General features: G+C 42.8%; 1 protein-coding gene across 1 annotated transcript in view; it reads right to left on the bottom strand.

Annotated features, from left to right (window-relative positions):
- Window positions 1–21956, bottom strand: part of STX8 (syntaxin 8) — a 207277-nt gene that overhangs the window by 80350 nt on the left and 104971 nt on the right. The window contains exon 8 of the mRNA XM_072940631.1: window positions 1996–2097. Coding sequence (XP_072796732.1) covers window positions 1996–2097 — 102 coding nt within the window. The remainder of the gene's footprint in view (window positions 1–1995; window positions 2098–21956) is intronic.

Here is a 21956-nt window from a genome sequence, read left to right as displayed (position 1 = left end):
AATTGGTAACAGTACGACCAATATTCTTCATTACGACTTCATGAATGGCACGTGCTGAGGGCTGCAATACTGCAGATACAAAATCTTACTGACATGTCTATGAATATGGTCATTCCAAATTAATAACAACATGATTGTTCAGCACATCAAAACGACCTCAGGAAAGCTGTCACATAAGTGGGAAGATTCTTCCTACTTTAGACATAAAGATACTGCTTACTATGTGTTATACACTAAGCGCCATATATATCTACCCCTACCTACCTGTCTGTCTGTCTGCCTCTGTGTCATCTATATATCCGTATCTTTATTTTAACTCCTTTATTCCTTACAACAACCCTCTCAGGTAGGTGGTATTGTGATTCCCATTTCAGAGATGGGGAAATCAAGGCAAAGGGCAGTGGGTTTTCCCAAGGTCACACAGCCGGTGAATGGCAGGGCTGGGAGGTGAGTCTAGGTTCTAGAGCCCGCCCACACCCTTAACTGTTACACCTTAGAGCCTCTCTGCCTAAAATATGGAAGTTCAGGGCAGACAGACAATGTCGGACACATCACATGTTTTATACAAGCTCACTTTGATAACCAGCTTATCTTCTTTTTTTTAACAGCTGAAAAACTAAGGCTCAGAAAGATAAGGTTTACACAAGAACTGAAGACAATAAGGGAGGTGGGAGTGAAGCCATCTGTCTCTGTTGCCAGAGTCTGAGGATCTAGCGCAAAGGACGAAGTCTCTGTGGTCAGCAGTTATGAGAAGGCTGGTCAAGCGAAATCAGGGAGGCTCTGCTCTGGGGCAGGAAGCAGAGAGAGGCACATGCCCGCGGCGCAGGGCGCGGCGTGGCCTCCGGCAGTGGAGAATGGGCCAGGCTGGGGGAGCAGGCAGTGATGGAGGGGGAGGAGACGGGCGCCCGAGTTCCTCTTCCTCCGAGATTCCAGAGCCCTTACTTGCCTGGTCCTCCGTCACCCTGCTGTTTTAGACTTCTAGAGTTTAACTGCAGACTCAGGCAAGGAAGGCAACACTTCTCAAGCTGTGTCCCCCAGGTAACCCTTGCACAGCGGTGCTCGTAAAACCAGATAATCAGAGGGATCCATTATATTTTTTCATATCGAAAGGGCTCAAAGTCAAGCAAAGCACGTGCTGAGATCACCAGGTTTTTTTTGTTTTTAGCACTAATGCATTTCTATTTATAATAGAAGTATTAGCTTTATAAACTTGGTGCACCTTTGCGGGAGGAAGCACCAAACAACCATCACTGTGATAACTACAGTCTCCACCACTGTCCATCCCTGACCTGCAGGCAAGGCACTGTGCATAGGCCACAGGTCACTGAAACCTCACCAACAGCTACATCAGACCTTCTGCAGAATCACAAGGGCCCAGATCAGGACTGCCTGGTGTGTTTGTTAAATAATGAACACTGCTGAACTCCAGCCTAGCCCCAGTCAATCAGAATCTCTAGGGCAGGGCCAAGGAATCAGCATTTTAAGACTCACTCTAAGTGATTCTTAGCGTGGCCTGTGTATCCCCGTATTAGGTACAAGGTATTAAGAAGTAAAGTGACCGCCAGAGAGAACATCACTCAATATAGGATTTGAACTTGGCTGGACCTTAGATTCTGAGCTCAAAACTGCTCTACAGCTCACGCTTCCACAATTACGCTTGTGGCTAAAAAAAGGCACAAAATAAGGAAGACTGCCTTTAAAACCCATACAATCTACCACCACCCATCTGCATAAGGTCATACAATTCTCCAAACAATTATTCCTTGTAAGCACACAGAAAGGCTTCTGATTTTTACATTTCCTAACAATGCATATACTTCCCATGCACTCCTAATGATTCATTTCATCGTAACAAGATTCAGGGATCTTCGAGTAATTCCAATGCTTCATCAAATGAAACTCCCCGTATTTGAAGAGCAACCAAATCCTTGAGGTTAAAATTAGACCAACGTGGGAAACTTAGATCCGCAAGCGATTAGAGAGGCGATCTCTTACCACAAGATGTGGACTTTCTGTCCACCAGATTCACACGCCTGGTTTCAGTGCGAAGTTTCTCATCGGTATTCTCCACCAGGTTGGCAAGGTCATCAATTATCTCTGGAAAGGAAAACAAAGATGCATGGTTAATACTCCAAAAATACCCTGGCTCACATCGGAGGATCGCAGCTGTGGTGGTCCTTCCTAGTAATAATTCTCTCAACTACAGTGAGTGAAAAGGTTTTAGAGAACTCATGTATATTCTTTCAAAACTGTGATTCCTTAAAGGTTGGCGGTTGAAGGAGGGGAGAAGCAATAAAGAAAAAAACTAGTTCAACATCAATTCCAGGAGACAGAAGAGAAATGTCAAAAGTTCAGGGGAAAGAAAGCATGACCTGGCAAATTTATGCCCGGCCAAGCTGTCCCTTGAGTGTAAAGGTGACAGACAGACAGTATAGAGGACTTCAGGGACCACTGGGGTCTTTCTAAAGAAAACTATTTGATGATGAAATCGAGCCAACCAAGAGGTGAATAAAAATACAGAACTCTGGGACGGAGAAGCCAGGGGCCAAGACATAAGAGATGATGGTGAAAACTGAATCTATTTAAATACGAAGCTGAGAATAAACAAATATATGGATTAGGTTACAGAGGAGTGGACAGATGCGATAAACAGTGACAATGTAATTATAAGTGAAAAATCAGAAGGGAGTTGGGAGGTGGGGGGAAAGGTGAAAGGAAGCTGAGCTGTTAATTTCTTCATCACTCACAGCCAAGTCCTATCAAGCTGCTGAAAAGTAGAACATACAGAGAAATTACAGCTGTATAAAAATCACCAAAGCTTCAGAGTTTTATGTAATTTTTTTGTTAACCTTAGATGGCTCTTTAGGAATTACGATCTCTTGTAAAAAAAAAAAATCCTTTATGTGAAGTTTACATTTTTCATGCTAATCTTTTAAAAGTGAAATCAAGCACTTAACATTAAAATAGCATATACAGTATGATTCGAATTATGCAAAATAATTTCTAGCCCTCCTTTTATAGGCACAAACCTATAAGGATATATCCAGGCAACGTTGGCCTAATGTCAATAATGATTATTTCTGCGTGGTAGGATCCTGGGTGATCATCCTTGTATTTTCTGTGTTGTTTGAATTTCTTATAATTTCTTATAATATAAAAACTCTACATACTCTTTTTTTTTTTTTAATTTTGGTTCTCTTTCCTCCCTCCTTCCCAGTCTTCCTCTTTTTGCAGTGATTGCTTTAGAGATATGTTGTCCCATACGTTACCACTTTTCTTAAAGAATTAAATAGAACAAACGAGGAAGGTAAACAAAGCTTTCAGAATGATGTCTGAGCTGAGTTCTGAAGGCCATGTGGGTGAAGAAGCAGGAATAGGGCAACTCGTGAAACAGCACAGCATTTAACAGGCACGGAGGGGTTGCGGGTGGGGGGAGCTCTCTTCCAGCCCCTACAGTACTTCCAACAACCTCTTTTTACTTAGAGATCCTTATTTTTGTATTCCAATTACCTATTTATATGCCTTTCTTTTGCAGAAAGAATATGACAGAAACTAACTTGTATTCATCTTTGTATCTCCCACTCCTAGGAGAGTGCCTAATACACAGCAAGATAAATACTTAAAAGAGAAAGGCAGTGCACTGGAATTTGACACAACACTGTAAAATGATTATGAATCAATAAAAATGTAAAAAATAAATTAAAAAAAAAAAAGAGAGAAAGGCAGTGAATGAATGGAGCGTAAAAGATAAAAGCACTGAGTTAATTTCAAAGCACCAAATAATTTGCTGCTTCCTAGAAAAGTGGATCTAAGCCAGATTGGTCAAATATTATCTATGTAGCACCTGCCTAGAAAATCTTTCACTATTATTTAACAATCCACTCATAAGCCTCCGTTTCCTTGTACTCAGGGACACTCTCCAGGTTCTCCTTTCACCTGTCTAGTCTCCTCCTCCTCTTAAATGTTGGCAATTCCCAGAGTTCTGCATATTTTCTCTATTTTGTATGCCTTTTAGTTCACCAATATTTAAATTAAGATACCTGAATGTTTTCTGCTCTACATAGCTGAATCATACAGCCAATGGCTTACTACTTATCTCTACCTTGAAATTTCTAAGGACATTGACTCTCAAGGTCTCTGAAACTGAATGCTTCATCTTCCCCCAGATTTGACTGCCCTCCTGTCTTCCCTGCCTCGGTTGCTGGCACCACCATCACCTGCTCGCCTGAGACAGAAGCCTCACAGGCCCACACCCTCTCCTTTCTCCCTCACTGGACTTGCCATTTGTCAGTCACTCTAAGTCGATTCTGTCTCCCCAGTATCTCTCTCAATCCTACCCTCTCTCTCAAACTCTGTTACTACTATCTCACAAAAATTTTCCCGTGTTTCTCAGCAGTGTCCTACCTTAACTTCGTGTTTCTATTCCTGAACCCTTCAATCTGTTCCCCACACTGTGGCCAGGAAGCAAGGAACAGTATTTTTTCATATTCCGGTTAATTTAAATTCAAACAGCCGTATGTGACTAGTGACTATATTAAACAACATAATTCTAAGGCCATCACTTTTTTAAAAAATAAAGAAAACCAAAACACACACCCAGCACCACGACCACCAGCACCACAAGGTATAGCTCAAAAGACAGAAATAAGCAGAGCGAATAGCATCTTCAAGGAAAGAAGGAAAAGAGGGCGGGCAGGGAGGCCTACGTTTGTGCGTGTTGGAAAGACAAAATAACCAACTAAGAAGAAAAAATTTTCAAGCTGCAAGAAGTTAGGAGATCATCGGCTAGCTCAGTGGGACACTTAACCTTTTGCTGAATACTCCCAGTCAGAGGGAAACTCAGGGGAAAATCAGTTCCAGGGCTGAGCTGGAGCGTGACTCTGATTATTAGAAGCTTCAGTATTTTGAGCTGAAACTCTGCCCACTTTTAAACTCCATCTTACATTTCTAAAACAGCACTGTTCTAGCGTTCTTCCCCCCACAAGACAATTCTCCTCACATAACTCCTCAGTCTTCTCTTCCCAGCTAAAGACAATTAGCTCCAAATGTTAACTGATGCTTAGAGGAAGTGATTTCTAGATCTTGTGACATCTTGATTCGCTGGACACAGTATTCATCCTACAGTGTGATGCAAAGATTTGAATCCAACGGTTCAGGTTTTGTCTAGTCAGCACACAGCACGCCTAGTTTATATAGAGCAGTAGATATAAAAATGAGTATTATGTTCCATTCCTCATGTCGTGCTCGGATATTCCACAGTAAGGGTTATGCTTCCTGGAGTTGCTTGGTACATGGTTCCCATGCAAATGATTACAGCAGGACTGCACGGTATTTTTAAATGCCACACATGTAATACAAAATTCAATATGATAAGCTTGTATCACTGTAAGAAAGTCAAGTGCAAAATACTCCTTGTCTGATATTAAATAAAATACGTCAGCTGTTATACGTTAACTGGGTTTCTAGACAAAGTTCTCATTACATTTGTAAATATTCATAACTTAGAGGTTAAATTTAAAAATTGTAGCAGATTAACCAAGCGAAAATCAGTAGTCAACACTGAAGGGGTTAATGTTTTAATCTCAGACCAGTTTTTCATCTTGGTTGGTAAACCTTATCTGATTACTAGTTTGTTTGTTAAAACAAAAACCAAAAAACTCTATTTTTAAGTGATAAAAATCATTTAACAGCAGCTTATAAATGAGAGGGGGAGGAAAGTACAAGATTACCCAAACACCCCAGTAAGCACTTCTATGGGTTTCCTCCTAAGATCTGACATAAACATATATATTTTTATATAATTGCAATATATGAGCCTTTTGCCCCCGTTAACATATCATTTGTCCTCTTTCATGTTGTTGCACAGTCTTCACAGTTATAATTTCTAAAGGTTACAAAATATTCATTCCATTAAATAAACATTCATTAAAAATAGCCCATTGTGGGATCCTTAGAACCTTCTATTGCCACCTAATGAGTCCATGAACTCTTTCCTCCATTATCATCTTCCTTCTTTTGTATCATTTCCTGAAGTTAACAAAGTGTGGTTACACTGCTGCATGGACTTTGAAACATATTGCCCAATCAGTGTTTAAAAGGTTCGCACTGCCACTGCTGGTTGGTTTGCTAGAACTCGCTCCACTTGTCACTGTGACCTCAGAAGGCCATTTCCAAGGGCAGGGACCCTGGGGGAATTCCCACCCTGCAGCCTAGCAGTTTCTACCGTGGGAATCCCCCTGACCGCAGTCTATTATGAGCAAATGAAACACAGGTTTCAGAGAACAGGTTGAGAAACGACCAGCTGACCCTTTCAGACCCCTTCCTGACAGTACACCCTCCAAAGAGCAACTGATACTTTGCTTCCTGCTAAGTATTTTGCATTTGGTTTTGAGAAGGAGCTTATGTTTCTATCATGTGTTAACTTGGATACCAAAGGCCATTCTAACACAGAATGGGAAAAATGGACACTGAAGGATGACGCAAAACTGAAAGAATCAAAAGCAGGAAGAAATATCATATGGTACCAACATATCCGAATCCAATTATGTTTAATTTTTTTTCCATGCTCAATCACAGTCTCAGTAAATTTCACATAAAGGCAGAGAGTGTACTGTGTATTTTCAGATAAGTTTGATGCCTTTTTGTGCTCATAATGGATGCTGGCACTTGCAAAGTCATTATGTTATTATGCCTTTTGCTTATATCACTAATAACATTTGAAGACATGTTAGAAAACACAAAAGAGTGACAAAAGAGCTTTTCTTGAGGGCATTAGTTTAACTCCCTTTATTCTCTGCAATGGAAATTATACATGGCGTGGGTGGTAACCTCTAATAATAAACTTTTCTGTACTCTAGGAAAGGATGTCAAATATTACAGAAACCAGGAACAGAAGGAAAGGCCAGTCGGTGACTCAGCAAAGGAAAAGTCACACCTCAGCCACGGCACCCTATGGCCAGGCAGCTGTACACCCAAGCAGAGCCTCTGGAAAGCACTCCAACTTTGAAGGCCTAGGAGAAAGCCCCTTGACCACACCTGCTCACATCTTAAGAAAGGACAGGTGGACCAGGCTGGGCAGAAAACACAGGCTCCTCTCCTTCTTCCTCCCCACGATCAACCCCATGGCCTTCCAGTCTTCCTTCATCTGGGCCAAAACATGAGCAACAGAGGTGTACACTGAGTTAGAACCCTTCCCAACTTCAGACAGATACTGACCTGTATGTGAGAAGATAAGCCAACAGGTGCATATAAAGAGGGAGCATCTGAAGAGTATTTAAGGGGACATCCTCTCCTCCTGCCCCTTCTGCCCTAGGAAATACAACTCCTTCCAGAAAGGGAGAAACCTGAGAAATTGGTTTCTTTTTTGAAAACAAGATTCAAGGGGACACTAAACCAATACACCAGAACAGAGCTGCAATGAAGGACTGACCTACGTCACGGGAAACAGTGCACAAGATAAAAACACACTTGTCAAATTAAAAGCCACAGTGAAGGCACTTTGTAATCTAAACAACAGATTGTAATCTAAATATAAGACTTAGTGAGAAAACAAGCTGGAATAACCTCCCAGAAGTCACAAAAAAAGGTTAAAGAGGACAAAATGCGGGAGGAAAAAAAAATAGGAGGCACGGATAAAGATCTAGGAAAACAGAAGGAGAAATAGTAACCAAATAAAAAGTTTTCCTCTTAAACAAGAACCAGAGTCTCATAACATAATAATCAAAACATCTGAAAAATATGAAAACGACTCTATGCATGTATATGCATGACTCGGACACTGTGCCATATGCCAGAGACTGACACATTGTAACTGACCGTACTTCAATTTAAAAAAAAAATCTGGGGAAATATATACAAGATCTTGTGGTAGCTCACAGTGAAAAAAAATTGTGACAATGAATACATGCATGTTCATGTATAACTGAAAAATTGTGTTCTACAATGGAATTTGACACAAAATTGTAAAATGACTATAACTCAATAAAAAAAGTTTAAGAAAAATCCGAAATCTCATCCAAAATTACTCAGCATATGAAGAACCAGAAAAATCTCAAGAAACATGAGAAAAAACAGTCAACAGATGCTAATGCTGAGATGACACAGGGGTTGGAATTCTGACCAAGACTTTGAAGCAGCTATAATAAAAAAGCCCCAACAAGTAAAGGTGAACACCCTTGAAACAAAGGAAAAGACTGAATGTTTCAGCAAAGAAACAAAATATAGAGAAGAACCAAGTGTGAACTGTGGAACTGAAAAATACAAAAACTAAATTAGAAAGACTCACCAGATGGGCTCAATAGCAATATGGAGATGACAGAGGAAAGAGGAAATAAACTGGAAGACAGGTCGATCGAAATGGTCAAATCTGAATAAGGAGAAAAGGAAGGGGGATGACCATGGCCTCCAGGACCTATGGGACAACGGCTCAAGATCAAATACTCATGTCATCAGACTCCCAGAAGGAGAGGAAAAGAGTGTGGGGCCAGCAAAAAACATCTGAAGTAACTTTGGCACAAAACATAAACCTATATATTCAAGAAGCTCAGAAACACCCCCAAAAGATAAACACAGAGAAATCCATGCCTGAACACATCATACCCAAATGCTGAACATTATAAAGAAAGAAAAAACATCTTGAAAGTAATCCCCCCACATGACACATTACTTCCAGGGGAACAAAGACTTGGAAGACTGTGGACTTCTCATCAGAAACCATGGACACCAGAAGAAAGTGCAACAATGTTTTTAACGTGCTGGCGAAACAATGCCAACACAGAACTTTATATCCAGCAAAACTATCCTTCAGGAATGAAGGTGAGAGAAAGACATTCTCAGACAAAGAAGCACTAGGAGAACTGGAAGTCAGCAGACCAAAAAACTGAGGAGATTTTTCAGGCAGAATCGAAATCATACCAGCAGAAAGTCTGGAACATCAGAAATGAAGGCAGAGCAGCAGAATGGTAAATATTTGGGTAAAAACAATAGATTCTTCTCACATTAAGTTCTTTAATTATTTGTTTGACCGTTAAAAACAAGCATTTCATGTCTGGTTTTCAACGCACAGAAGTATAACATATCACACTCACATGAGGGAAGGGCAAAGGGGTCTGCTGAGTGGTGAAGTTTCTATACCCCATTTGACGTGATGAAATATTGATTCTAAGTAGACTGTAGTCTGTTATGATAGATATTGCCATCCCTAGTAACCACAAATACAATTTGTACAAAGATACATAGCAGAAAACACAACAGAACAGTTAAAATGGAATACTATATAAGTTCATATGTATGATTCCATTTATGTGATAGTCTGCAAAAGACCAAACCATGCTGATGGAGAAAAGCTCAGTGTGTGGTCACCAAGGGTTACGGAGGGGGAAGGGTACACGGACAAAGCACCACACAAGGGAGATCTTTGGGGTGATGGAGCTGCCCTGTGTCCTGTTTGTGCCAATGGTTACACAAATCCATACATGTGTTAAAATTCACAGCATTACACACACACACAGTCAGTTTTGCTGTGTTAACTTAAAACTTCAAGTTAAAAAAGATACAATGAACAAAAAGAGGCATGGGTGAAGGGAGAAGGTCAGAGAACAGCAGCATTTAAAGAAGAAGAGGAGCAAAAACTAAAAGCCACGGAGGAGGGGAAAAATCCCAAACCCCGAAGAGAACGGTGCCCCAGAGGGCAGCACTGCAGAACCAGGGCAGCACACACGGTGTCTGCGGGCTGGCAGTCGCGCCAGCTGTGTGGCCTGTGCCAAGAGCTGCTTTGGGCGTGGGAGGCTAGGGGAGGAAGCTGCGGGCCCGAATGCACCCCAAAGTGTGGGGAAGGGAAGACGGCCAGACTACACCAGTGTATTCCTGACAGCTCATAGGATGCAAAACCCAAACAACAGTTACTAGTATCTACTGAAAACCTGCCATCTGCTAACTCATTGTTTTCTAATCTTGAGTTGCACATAGGTAGGAATTTAAAAAAAATCCTTCTACACCCCTCAGTATTAATAAATTTTTCCACTTAAATTATTTAAACATAAACAAAAAAGTAGGTATATATTCTTTATGTTTATAGCTCTTTATTCCACAGTCCTACAAACACACATTCATATTAAAATAAAAACTAAAATCCTATTTAACAACAATAATTTCACGCTGACACATAAAGCTCGTTTTGTGAACAGTAAATTGCTGCTTCAAACATGAATGTGATACAGACTGAAGTATCGGCCCTCTGGGGCTGGCCTGCTATTCTTTATTCCAGTGGTGAGACATCCTTTATACAGCACACAGTGACAGCCTTTGGCCTTCTCTTGGAAGCAAATACATCACTACCTATTAAGTACACCTTCTTTTCTCATCAGCCAAGGACCACTGGGATCCGAGACAATGACATACGCAAGTACAAATGTGGGCTGGAATCGCAGGGCAAGACACAATACAGAGGTCACCCTGATTAATCCAGAACATTCTTTTAATTTTTAAATATCATCATCACTGTAGGGACACAGAACAGCCACCATCAGCCCTGATCTGGAGACACAACGCTAGAAGGATAACATATTTCACCTTAATTTATGCATGAAACAAACCTACGACAGGTGCAAAAACACTCACCTCACTGGCTTTCCTAGCCCTTCAATGAAAAGCTGACTTAAAAAAAAAAAAAGTAAGCCACATCAGAGCCCTCGCTAAACAAGGTGATGACCAAGATGCCCGTTGTTTTAGAAAGCTGGAGCCCTGGGATGATGTGCTCCGCTCGGACTGAATGATTTAAAGATAATCAACATGTTTCTTAGCACCTCGCACTGCACACAAAGGCCACGTACTGTACGAATCCAATTATATGAAATTCTGGAAAAGGCAAAACTATGGAGAGAATACATTAATCAGTGTTTACCAGGAGTTTGGGAGGAAGAGGGGAGGGATGATAACCCAGAATCAGGTGAAGCACAGGCGATTTCGGGGGGAGTGGGTAGTAAAAAAATTCTGCATGATGCTGTACTGGCAGATACGTGACATTATGCTTTGTCAAAATCCATAGAATTTTACAGCCCAAAGAGTGAATCTTAATGAATGTAAATGTTAAAAAAAAAATCACTTAGGAAGCTGGGGATTCCAGGAAGGAGCGCAGACTGTGATGTGAGCACCCAGATGTACATCAATGTGTAAAACCCCACCACTGAAAGGGGTGGAAAGACAAGGTGCTGACCTGAGTTACCCTGGAAATGAGTGGAAGATCAAAGGCAAATTCTATTGAATTCTAGTTGATAAAGAGGTTTTCCATGGAGGTACTAGTTAATTCCAATATTGCTTCTATATATACACAGACCCGAACAACTAAGGGCATGGATGACGGATGGAGAGAGCCAGAGTCTCGCTGTGGGAGTGGACACTTACAGACAAGCTAGAAGGAGAGGCTGGGACAATCCATGTGATAACGAGTGAGAGTGAGAGACGTCAGTGTGAACTCATGTTTGCCTTAATACAGATAAAAATGGTTGCACACAGGCACGTGTATATACACAGATCAGCAAACACACATGCATTTACATGCTGTCAACTGAGAAGGCGTTAAAAAAAAAAAAAAGCAATACCCTGGTAGCGACAAGCACACTCAGCACCCCAATCTTGGTTCTAACACTGTTCTCCAGTAAAAACAAACAGATGACTCTCAGAATGGGGCAGGAAATACTCATCTTGTGTATCTGAAGTACCTGGCAGTACCAGAAACTAAGGAAGTACTTGAAACAAACAAATAACAAAAACCTCATCCGTGGGGCCACGCCAAGGGAGAGCAGGAGCCAGCCGACAGAAGTCCTGAGGCCAAAGCTGGAAAAATTTGAGCAACAGAAGAAATAAAGTAGCCAAAAGTGTGAAACAATACGCACGATAAATCTCCATGTGCTTTGCAACATCACGTGTAAGCATCAGTTTAGACTGATATGAACACTGAATAGAAGATGGAGTAAGTTCCTAAATGAGGGGGAAGAGCCAGTCTCCCACGAGAAATTCCAAATAGTTCATGGAGATACTCCGTCTTCAAAGCCGGGGGCGGGGGGAGACTAGAACCCCTCGCTCCTCAGGTGTGGGCAGCATGTACTGACCCCCTTCCGAGGAGGAGACTGGGGAAATAAAGGAAGGGGAAGGAGTAACTTCCCAGGGGAGAAGCCCAACAGACACCACCTCTGCCAGGTGATCAAGGTTAACATTAATGGTCAGAAATCACATGGACAGAATGTACTTTTGATATGAAACGATAAAAATGGCACTTTTCCTCTGTGTTCTTCCTCCTAATAACTTGTAATTCTAGTCTTATCGCGAGAAAAGCATCAGACAAGGTCTAGCTGTGTAGTATCTTACAAAACACCTGGCCAGTATCCCTCCGAACTGCTATCATCATCAAAAGCAAGGAGTCTGAGGGACTGCCACAGCCGAGAGGAGCGTGGAGACAGGACAGTTAAATGTATCGGGGTATCCTGGGTGATATTCTAGAACAGAGAAAGGACGTCACGCAAAAACTAAGAAATCAGAATAAACTGTGGACTCAAGTACATATCAATACAGGTTTATTAAATGTAAAAAAAATACCATGCTAATGTAAGATGTAGGTGAAACTAGGTGTGGGGTATATGGGAACCCTTTTTCACTTTCTGGTAAATCTGAAACTGTTCTAAAGTCTAGTATTAAAAAAAAAAAACAATGGTGGGGAGGGTACAGCTCAGCAGTAGAGCACATGCTTAGCATGCACGAGGTCCTGGGTTCAATCCCCAGCACCTCCGTTAAAAAAAAAAAAAGAGGGGGGGCAAAAAAAAAATTAAAAACAAAACAAAACCAGCAGCTAGCATCATATTTAAAGAGGACACATTAAATACTTTCCCCTAAGATCAGGAACAAGGCAGAGATGTCATTAGTCCCACCACGTTTAATCAGTGTTTAGGGTAGGGGGAATCCAGAGTTGGAAAAGTCAGGAGATCTGATTTCAAGCAATCAAGAGAGTCTGGCATGGACACAAGAACAATGGAACAGAACAGAGTCCAGAAACAGATGCACACATGTGGCCAGCTGAGTCTCCACCAAGCATATCCACACGGACCTCAGGTCCCATAAGAGTGTCAGCAGGTCTTTTTTTTCCTTTTCCATTTTCGTAGGATCCTTACTTACATGCAAGAGTGAGAACACATTAAGGGAAGGTACGAATTCTCGAGTGGCTCCTGAGAACAAAGTACTATTTCTGTAAATCCGTAGGACAACCTCATGAGGCAAGTGTTCCTAGAGGCAAAGCTCAAAGAGGTTAAGTGGTTTGTTCAAAGCTACACAGCTGGTAAGCGGCAAAGCTGGTCTGAACTGCAATCCGTCCGATTCCAGGGGCTTTTCCATCATAACATTCAGAAAGGCAAAGGGGGACGTCAGACCCAACATTCTGAGACTGCCGTATCTGTTCTGTTTTGCTTTCTTTGAAGATGAGATCATTCAAGTTTCCCCTATAAATATCTTCTAAATTATTAAGTCAATGCTTATTATTCAATACAATGAACATATTAGCTTATTACGCTGAATCCATGATCCAGTTGAGTGTTTTAATTTATATGCTGTGTACGGACATTGTAGTAATACGGCTTTTGGCATAGTCAGTGACATTATTTAAATGCCATAAAACTAAAAATGTAATCTTATTTGTAATTGTTACAGAAACGCACGGGTGTTACTTGTTGTGATGCTGTATCTTGCTCATAATCATGATCATCAAATGCCACGACTCTGGTCAAGAATATCACCTCCCATTGTGAGCCAAGGGCACTGTCAACACTGCCCCTCTCACAAGTGATCACAGAAAATCCTGGACAATTTTTATAGACCTCCATTTTATCACCTAAGCTTCTAGACAGTCTTGCATGAAATATCTGGACACAAATGATTAGATTTTTGCTCCTTTTGAGAAACAGCCTCCATCTCAAATCCAACAGGATCTGCCTGAGGAATTACTTTTCCTCTGGGGCTCAAAAATGCTAACAGAACACAGCCTTGCATTTCCGTATCTGCCCCAGCCACTGAATATTTAGAGCATCTTCATATTCTTATAACATAGTTAAAACAAAACATTAATATATAAATCCAAAGAGAAAACATTCAGAATGGAGAACATCTTGGACATTATTTCTGAGTTCTGACTCTAAGAACTCAACCAAACAGACTAGCTTTTTATGAAATCCGTAAAATGGCATTATTTCTAAGTCAGGGTTTACATTCCGTGTTTCAATCTGATTTCATACAAATGAAGAGCTTTAAAAATACTTACAACTGTGGTAATACAGTCTCAAAGCACTATAACCATCTACTATCTCATCTGGCCCGCCTGACAATCCTGCAAGGTAGACAGGGGAACTCCAGAGTATTTAACAGATGTCAAAGCAGGCCCACTCAGATTATGTAACTTGTCCAAGTTACCCCACGAGTAAGTACTAGGGCACAAAGATGGGTCTCGGGATTTCAGTTCCAAGGCTTTCCTTGGTAGCCCGTGCCTCTGATGTCTCGAATTTCAGGTCTACGTAGACATCCAGACTAAACACAGTCTGCATTTTTCCCATTCCAGAGGAACATCACCTTGATTTCTCGGGATTTTCCCTCCTTACAGAAGACGTCTGATGAAGCCCAGAGAGCCGGTTGAGACACAGGTTCTGAGAGAGTCAGCACCATGACATCTATCAGTCAGAAAGTTGACGCTAACCATGCACTCTTGCACAAAAACAAAAAAACAAAAAGCCCAAATACTTGGAGAAGAAACATTTCTCCATTTCAGAAGAGAGCATTCTTCCTCTGCAGAAAAGCTAGCTTTCTTTATTCCAAGCAGCTTTCACACTTCAGACATATCTGAGGGGTGCTTCTCCAGTCTTAAAAGGGGGTGCAGAGGCCCAAGGCAGGTATCTACAGACAGGTCTCCTGAAGCCACAGTCCACTCATGAATCTTTGCTGTGGAGCAAAGGCTATCTGAGTATATGGATTTTTAAACTCTCCAAGTATAGAAAAGAAATCCAAATGCAAAGCACTATATGAAGCACAGTACAATAAAAATGGGGGTGGGGTGGGGAGGGTCCCATTAATTAAAGAACTGTTGACTTGAAAGCATCCCAATTTTATAAAGCATATCAACAGATTGATACTTTGCATTATATTTTATCCCTCTATGCCAGTTACCAATTCACTGCCTCTCAGTTCCAGAGTCACTGGACTCCACGCTGGCAGGCTGAACTCTAAGCATCTCTCCTTTGCAGTGAGCTTGAGAGCTTGAGGTTAAGCCTTATAGGTAGAGGGCGCTGGAGGGACAAAGCCAGAGGAAAGGGCCACTCTAGGACCCGGCGTGCTAGTGATTTTTTCCCTCCTGCTGCACCTGTCCCCGTGACTATGGATACGGACCACATCCAGTGATGCTGGGTCCCAGCTGTGAGCCCAGGGCCAACGACCCCTCAGTGAGCTCAGAGCCCCAGCCTGGTGACCGCCTTGCCTTGGCCCTCCTGACGTGGACACCACACACCATCCTGCCAGCAAGCCACTCCCAATGCCCAGACTCCCCCCGAATGTCCACCCACCAGTCTCGGTCTGCCTTCAGCCCAAGGGGTGTTTCCTGCTCTCCAAGCTTCATTGTAGTTCCTCGGTCTACTGGCCTCAAGAGCAGTGCTTTCTGTGGACCAGCTCCTGCAACCAGTGGGCTCCCTCTGCATCCAGCGGGCTCCCTCTGCATCCAGCAGGCTGTGGAGAAGCCCTCACCTTCTCCAGGGAGGTTGGAGTCCCATTTGGAGAGCTCTGTGCCCAGGACACAGGGCATTGCTGAGGAAGTAGGTGTGGTGCAGTAAAGAGAGTACTAAATAAAAGTGTGCCTATTAAGATGTGAGCCGCAGCTCACCCCCCTCCTCCCTGAATCTCTTTCCAGGCAGCATCCAGAGCTCTGGCTGCAGATGCCCCCTAAGAGGAGCCTGGAGGGTCATTTTCTAGAAACAGGCCAGCCCAAGAGAAAAGATGGAAATACTCTGCTATTTGATGATAATGAAATGGTTGGGTCCCTCTGCCGCAGCTCTAGCGTGAGGCCCACCAGTGAAACTTCAGACAACAAAAAGTCTTTCCGATCAACTCTGGGTGCCTCACTTTTAAATATGAGCATTTAGAATGAAGTGACATTTGAAAAAAAGATTCTAAAACAAGTCTTTTTTGGAGCAAAAGAAACACACACACGCACACACCCTAGAGAGATAAGACAGTACACCCACAAAACGGTAGCAAACAAGGTAAAACCGGAACTTTCAGATAACAAGAAAGGATTGTCAGAAATTAGAACAGCAATAATAGTTTTGATTCTTGGTTGTGATAATGGTTACACGAATTTACACTGGTGATTGCCCCATCATCACATAAGCTGTAACTGTTGAGAGAAACTGGGTGAAGGGGACATGGGACCTCTGTCCTGTTATTACAACTTCCTGTGAACTGGTAATTATTTCAAAACGAAAAGGTAAGAAAACTTTTAAAAACGATAGGGCAGTGAGAGAGCGAGAGAGGGGTAAAGTTGGAAGGAATACAGGGCTGAGGACATCACTTAAGTAATCAAGCAGGAAGATAAGGCAATGAAAAATAAGAGAGAAAACATTTTAATTCAATGGAGGATTAATTCTGGAGGCCCATACCAACAAGAGAAACAACAGACAGAGAGAAGAAAACTCATGTGGAGGAAAAAACGACGAAACAATACAAGGAAGGTTCCCAGAATTGAAGGACAAGTTCCCAGATGAAAAGTCAGCACCAAGTGCTCAGAGTAACGACTGGGGAAAAAAATTCGGAACACTGTAGACAAAAAGATTCTAAAAGCTTTCAGACAGATGGGAGAAGGAAATAATAGTCCACAGACAGTGGAACTCAGGCAGATCTTTCCACAGCAACGCTGAAGGCTGGAAGCTGCGGGAGGGAGGCCTTCAAAATTCTGTGAGAACAAACTCCAACGGAGGATGAAGTCATTCTTTCAGTCAGACGTGAAGGGAGAATAAAGTGATTTTCAAATGTAGAAGGTCTTAATTTTTTTTAACCCCTTGTGTACCCTTTCTTGGAAGTTCCTGGAGAAAGAGCTCCGACAGAAAGCGGCGGGCAGGGAGGGAACACGGAACACACGTCAAAGAGAGAGAAGGGCACCGAGTTCCTGAGCGCAGCCAGCCACGTAGAGCAGGGAGATGCAGGACTCGGATCCAAGGACACAACAGGCAGGCCACTGCTCAGGTCTGAACGGCCGTGTCCCCCCCACCATTCACAGGCTGAAATCCTAACCCCCAAGGGGATGGTGTTAGGAGGTAGGGCCTTCGGGAGACGTTCAAGCGGGGAGGGTGGATCCTCACACGCAGGGATCAGTGCCTCATAAAACAGACCCCACAGAGCTCCCCAGGCCCTTCCGCACAGGAGCACACGACAAGAAGCCTGCAATCCGCGGCTGGTACCCTGACCCCAGACTTCCAGCCTCCAAACGCTGAGAAGCACATTTCTGTTGTTTGTAAGCCTCCCCGTCTGTGCTGTTTCGTTACAGCAGCTGGAACAGACTCAGAAAGCTACTGACAGAGTTTGCCTGTATTAAAAGGAATTTCACAGTTCTGTTAGAGGTATGGGGCGGGGGCAGGGGGGAGGGGGAGGTGAGAAAGTGTCAATATGGATAACTCAGCAAATTGACAAATAAGAAAGAGCCTATTGCTGACTTTGGAGGAAAAGAGTGTAACGAAATAAAATCTAATTCGAGCACACACTGTGGCTCGACCATGAACAACACTGACGTGGTCATGATCCCATAAATGCTGACTTTACTAAAATGCGTGTGCAGTGGGGGAGCAGGGGAGCGTGCGCACAGGATTGCTGTGGGTTAGATTAATAGCTTCCTTAGGAGGAAGTCCACAGGGCCTAAGATTGAAAACATTAAGAAAGAGGAGCGCGTTACTCTGAAATACAGACACTGCACCAGAGATAGCGACACACAAACCGCTAAGAGAGTTAGAAGCACTTGTCCTGGGGCGCAGGACTGGGGCGAGGAGGGCTGATGCGGAAAACTCCTGCTTCTTCTAAGTCTTCTCATTCTGTCTGATTTTTTAATCAAAATGTATTATTTTGATAAAAATAAAAACTTAATTTAAAAGGTAAGTCCAAAGAAGACCCTGAAGTGAAAAACACTACAGGTGAATATGACGAAATGTATGGAGGTCTTAGAAACACGGCTTAGGCGATAAAGGACCACCTAATGGTCTCAGCAGGCAAGGGACAGGATCAGAGCTGTGTTCTACAAAGAGAGTTATTGAGATAGAAACAAAGGGCGGACTGAAAGAGAGAGAGCTTTAAGGTTAAAAAAGAGTGAGAAATTTCTCGTGGACACCATACAGAGCGGAGGAAACAGCGCTCCGGACTCCATCTGCGGTAGGGCTAGCAGGAGGGTATAGAAGTGGTGGCCACTCCCAGGATGTCACAGTCCTTATCTACTTCACAGGTCACACTATAAAAGAGAGCTCCGTACCAAGGAGGGAACAGTCCATCCAGGAGACGTAAATACTGTAGTCTTTCTGGAACAGCCTCTCGTGTGGATATAGAACCACTCTGGCTTATGAAACAGCCTTTCAGGAGATTTCACCTGGTATGGATTTTAACCATGTCCCAATCAGACCACCCTTGAAAGCTGACCATCAAAGTCTTGGACCTCCAAGCTGAGGGGCCAAACCCTGAAAGTAATGACACTTGGTTAAAACCCACAAAGCCACACTTATTCACTCATACCTCCCTTCACTCACCAGGGCTCTGGCCTGCATGTTTAAGAATAGAGACTAAAGAACATGAGGTTAACTTTTTCCTCTTCTTCATAACATGGCTGCAGAAAGACGGGCCGGAGAAAACAAGGTAGACAATGTGTCTGGAGTTCAGGGAGAAACGTGACAAAACAACAGAAACCCTTAACCCCTGTGATGAGACAACTGGAAGTGTGTCCTAGCTCCCAGAACAGTCCACGGCGGGGCCCGAGGAAGGTCCACGAGAATCAGGGACTCTGAGAAACACACCACGAAGAAAAGAGTCACACCTACCTGGAGGCACGCAGGGCCAAGCCACAGATCAGAAACCAGAGTCAAGTCCAGGTGCCCCACCCCCAGTACACACCCCACGCCCGCTCAGAACATGCCACTCCAAGTGTGGTCCTCGGGCCAGCAGCCAGGGCGTCCCCTGGGAGCTTGTTAGACATGCAGAATCTCAGGCCCCACGTCACAACTAATGACTCAAACCCCCCAGGTGATACTTATGCCCACTTAGAGCTGGAGAAGCAGTGACTAAGAAGAGGGAGAAAGGAGTCCTTTCGGCTGTGTGTTCCCCGTGGCTCCCCAGCTGGTGCTGGAAGGGGTGGAGGCCAGACAACCACCCTGGGGTCTAAAACCGCCGAGACAGCCACAGAGACAAGTGCACGGTGCGAAAGAGGTAAGGAGGAGCCGGCAACTACGTCTTTTCCAGAAAACGCACTGAATCCAGGACATTCAGTTACTTCTTAGGAGCCTGACTTCAGACCCAAACAAGAGCGCAAGCATGAACCACAGATTTCCCTTTATAGCTGCCTCTTTTATTTAAACAAAAAATGCTAAACATTAATTTTAGTTGTACTTAATTGAATAATTTCTCGGGGGAATAGTTCAGGGAGAGTTTAAAACTGCCTGTTTCCAAAAGCCATTACAAATTGGCATATACTATAATGTCACCGTGCCAACCCAAACAGCGCACTTCAATGTCCCTGGGGCCGCCTCCCCTCCAGATGTGTTCAAAACTCCTCGTAATAGAATGCAGGCAAAAGCCGTATTTACCCGAAGCAGTATTTTGAATATCCTTTTCCAATTATCTAGAATGAGATAATAGATTCCCTAATTGGAAGTACTGGGGCGAGGGGAGGGACTCAGGTCCGTGGTTTCTCTCCAGTGAATGCTTTTTATTAGCAAAAACTAAGAAAGTCTGCGTAAGAGTCAAAGAAAATCTCCTTTGCCACATTTAATCAGAACATCTGAGAAACTGTTCCGTGATCACTCCTAATTAACTAGCTGACTTTTAAAGGGCTGATCTTGTCTTTTCCTGTGAATCGTAAACACGAAAAGGATTGGGGCAGGGGGAGGGAGAAACGGAACTGGAGTGAAAGAAATCCAAAAACCCTTTGGCAAGAGAACAGACCCAAGCGGTTGGTGTGCAGGTGTTGCTCCCCGCCCCCCATCCCACCCAAACACCTCCGATTCTGGTCCACGCTTGCACGGACGGCACAGGCTCTGAACTTCTCTTTTATTTCTGACTACTAATGGTCACAACAACACTGCCAGCTAAGCCATCGCTGTTTATTACCGATTTGTTAACTATCAGGTCTACTGATAAGAAATCAGCTTTACTATCTAGCTGAAGCATGTGGAAACAAAAATCAAGTCACATATTTTACACTTCTTGCTAAAATGGAAGTTTCCACCCTTACCGTTGATTTAACAAATGTCAAATTAGAATTCAGGTGTGAGTCAAGAAAGGATTTCTGCACAAATCGGCACGCTGTCCAGCGACAGGGGGGCTCTGGTTCCCACGCATCATAAAATGCTGTTACGTGCCCTGCAATCACGGCACGCTTAGTTACTGAGGTTGTCTATTTTTACAGATGTCACAGAGAAACCGTTTGAAAACTATGCATAAATGCAGCTGTTCCTGGCTGTTAGCAAGATACACTTGGAAACCTTGTTCCCTAAAACGTTTGAAATTGGAAAGGGTTTTCTAAATATAAATTAATTACCAAATTCCTTGTGTTGACAAGCAAACACTTTAATGTTTATGCTTCAACTTGACAAGGGAAATTTAAGCATATTACCAGAAACCTCTAAAGGAAACAAAGTCCATGTAGGGTATTTACTTCATTACATTTTTTCCCTCAAACATTTAAAAACATTTTTATCATGAAATGCAACACATGAAGAGAAAAGCAATTGACTCGTATGCACAGTTTAATAAACACTTACAAAGCAAAAGCTGTGTGATGTTCACATGCTTGCCCAACTCAGTATTACAATACTATACCACTCAACCTTGTAAAAATCTAAGCTCATTCACTCAACCAGGCAGCCAGCAAATAATATGCCAGGCACTGTGTTATGTGCAAACTTAAACACTTTTAAGCTAGCATTACTTGCTGGTGTTATTTCTTCAAATATTGACCACAAAGCCTTTAATTGTTACCTACCTGAATTTCAAAGAAAATAAATATATAACTTTATCATATGGACAAGGAGCATTTCCCCCCAATAAATCCACACTAGAGGTTTTGCTCTTGGGATGCTTAACAATATATCACTTCTGAAAGGACCACAAGAAAGGGCTTGGTGGTCAGTAACACCCAGATGTGAACTCTTCTCACTGACCCACACCAGCAGTGAATGATGGTCCCAATGTCTCTCCGATTAACCCCTGAAGTTAGGCCTCTTCCTCCAGAACAAAGGCCTCCCCACTTGGGAGCTACTTAGAACTTTCCCAAGCACCTTGCAAAGAGTCTTATTTTTCATACTGTGTCTAGAGCTGAAAAAAGCATTTGTTCCAGGATAAAGGCACTGAAATCCCTGGGTGTAAGATGAATGTTCTCTTAACCCTAAGAAAAGCTTAATCTGTAGCTTTGCTTTAAGAAAAATAGTTCTACCTTATTAATCACAAAGTTCTCAAGTGAACTCGGTTTAGCTTGTTCAAGTTAAACAGTTCAGCCATTTCCAAATCACACATAAGAAAATTCCTTCGTTACACAGTCCCAGATAATCAACGTTAAAACAATATACACAACAGCATCGCTTCCTCGCTGGGTCCAATTTCTGTCGGGGAAGGAGGGAGACATTTAAGCCAGGACAGTAACTTAAGCCAATAATCTACAAATTGGGGGTGAACAAGATTCATCAGAATGTAGA

Source organism: Vicugna pacos, chromosome 16 (assembly GCF_048564905.1).
Source record: "Vicugna pacos chromosome 16, VicPac4, whole genome shotgun sequence".
Lineage (NCBI taxonomy): Eukaryota > Metazoa > Chordata > Mammalia > Artiodactyla > Camelidae > Vicugna > Vicugna pacos.
Note: the sequence above shows the minus strand (reverse complement) of the source record. Positions and strands in the feature narration are given on the sequence as shown.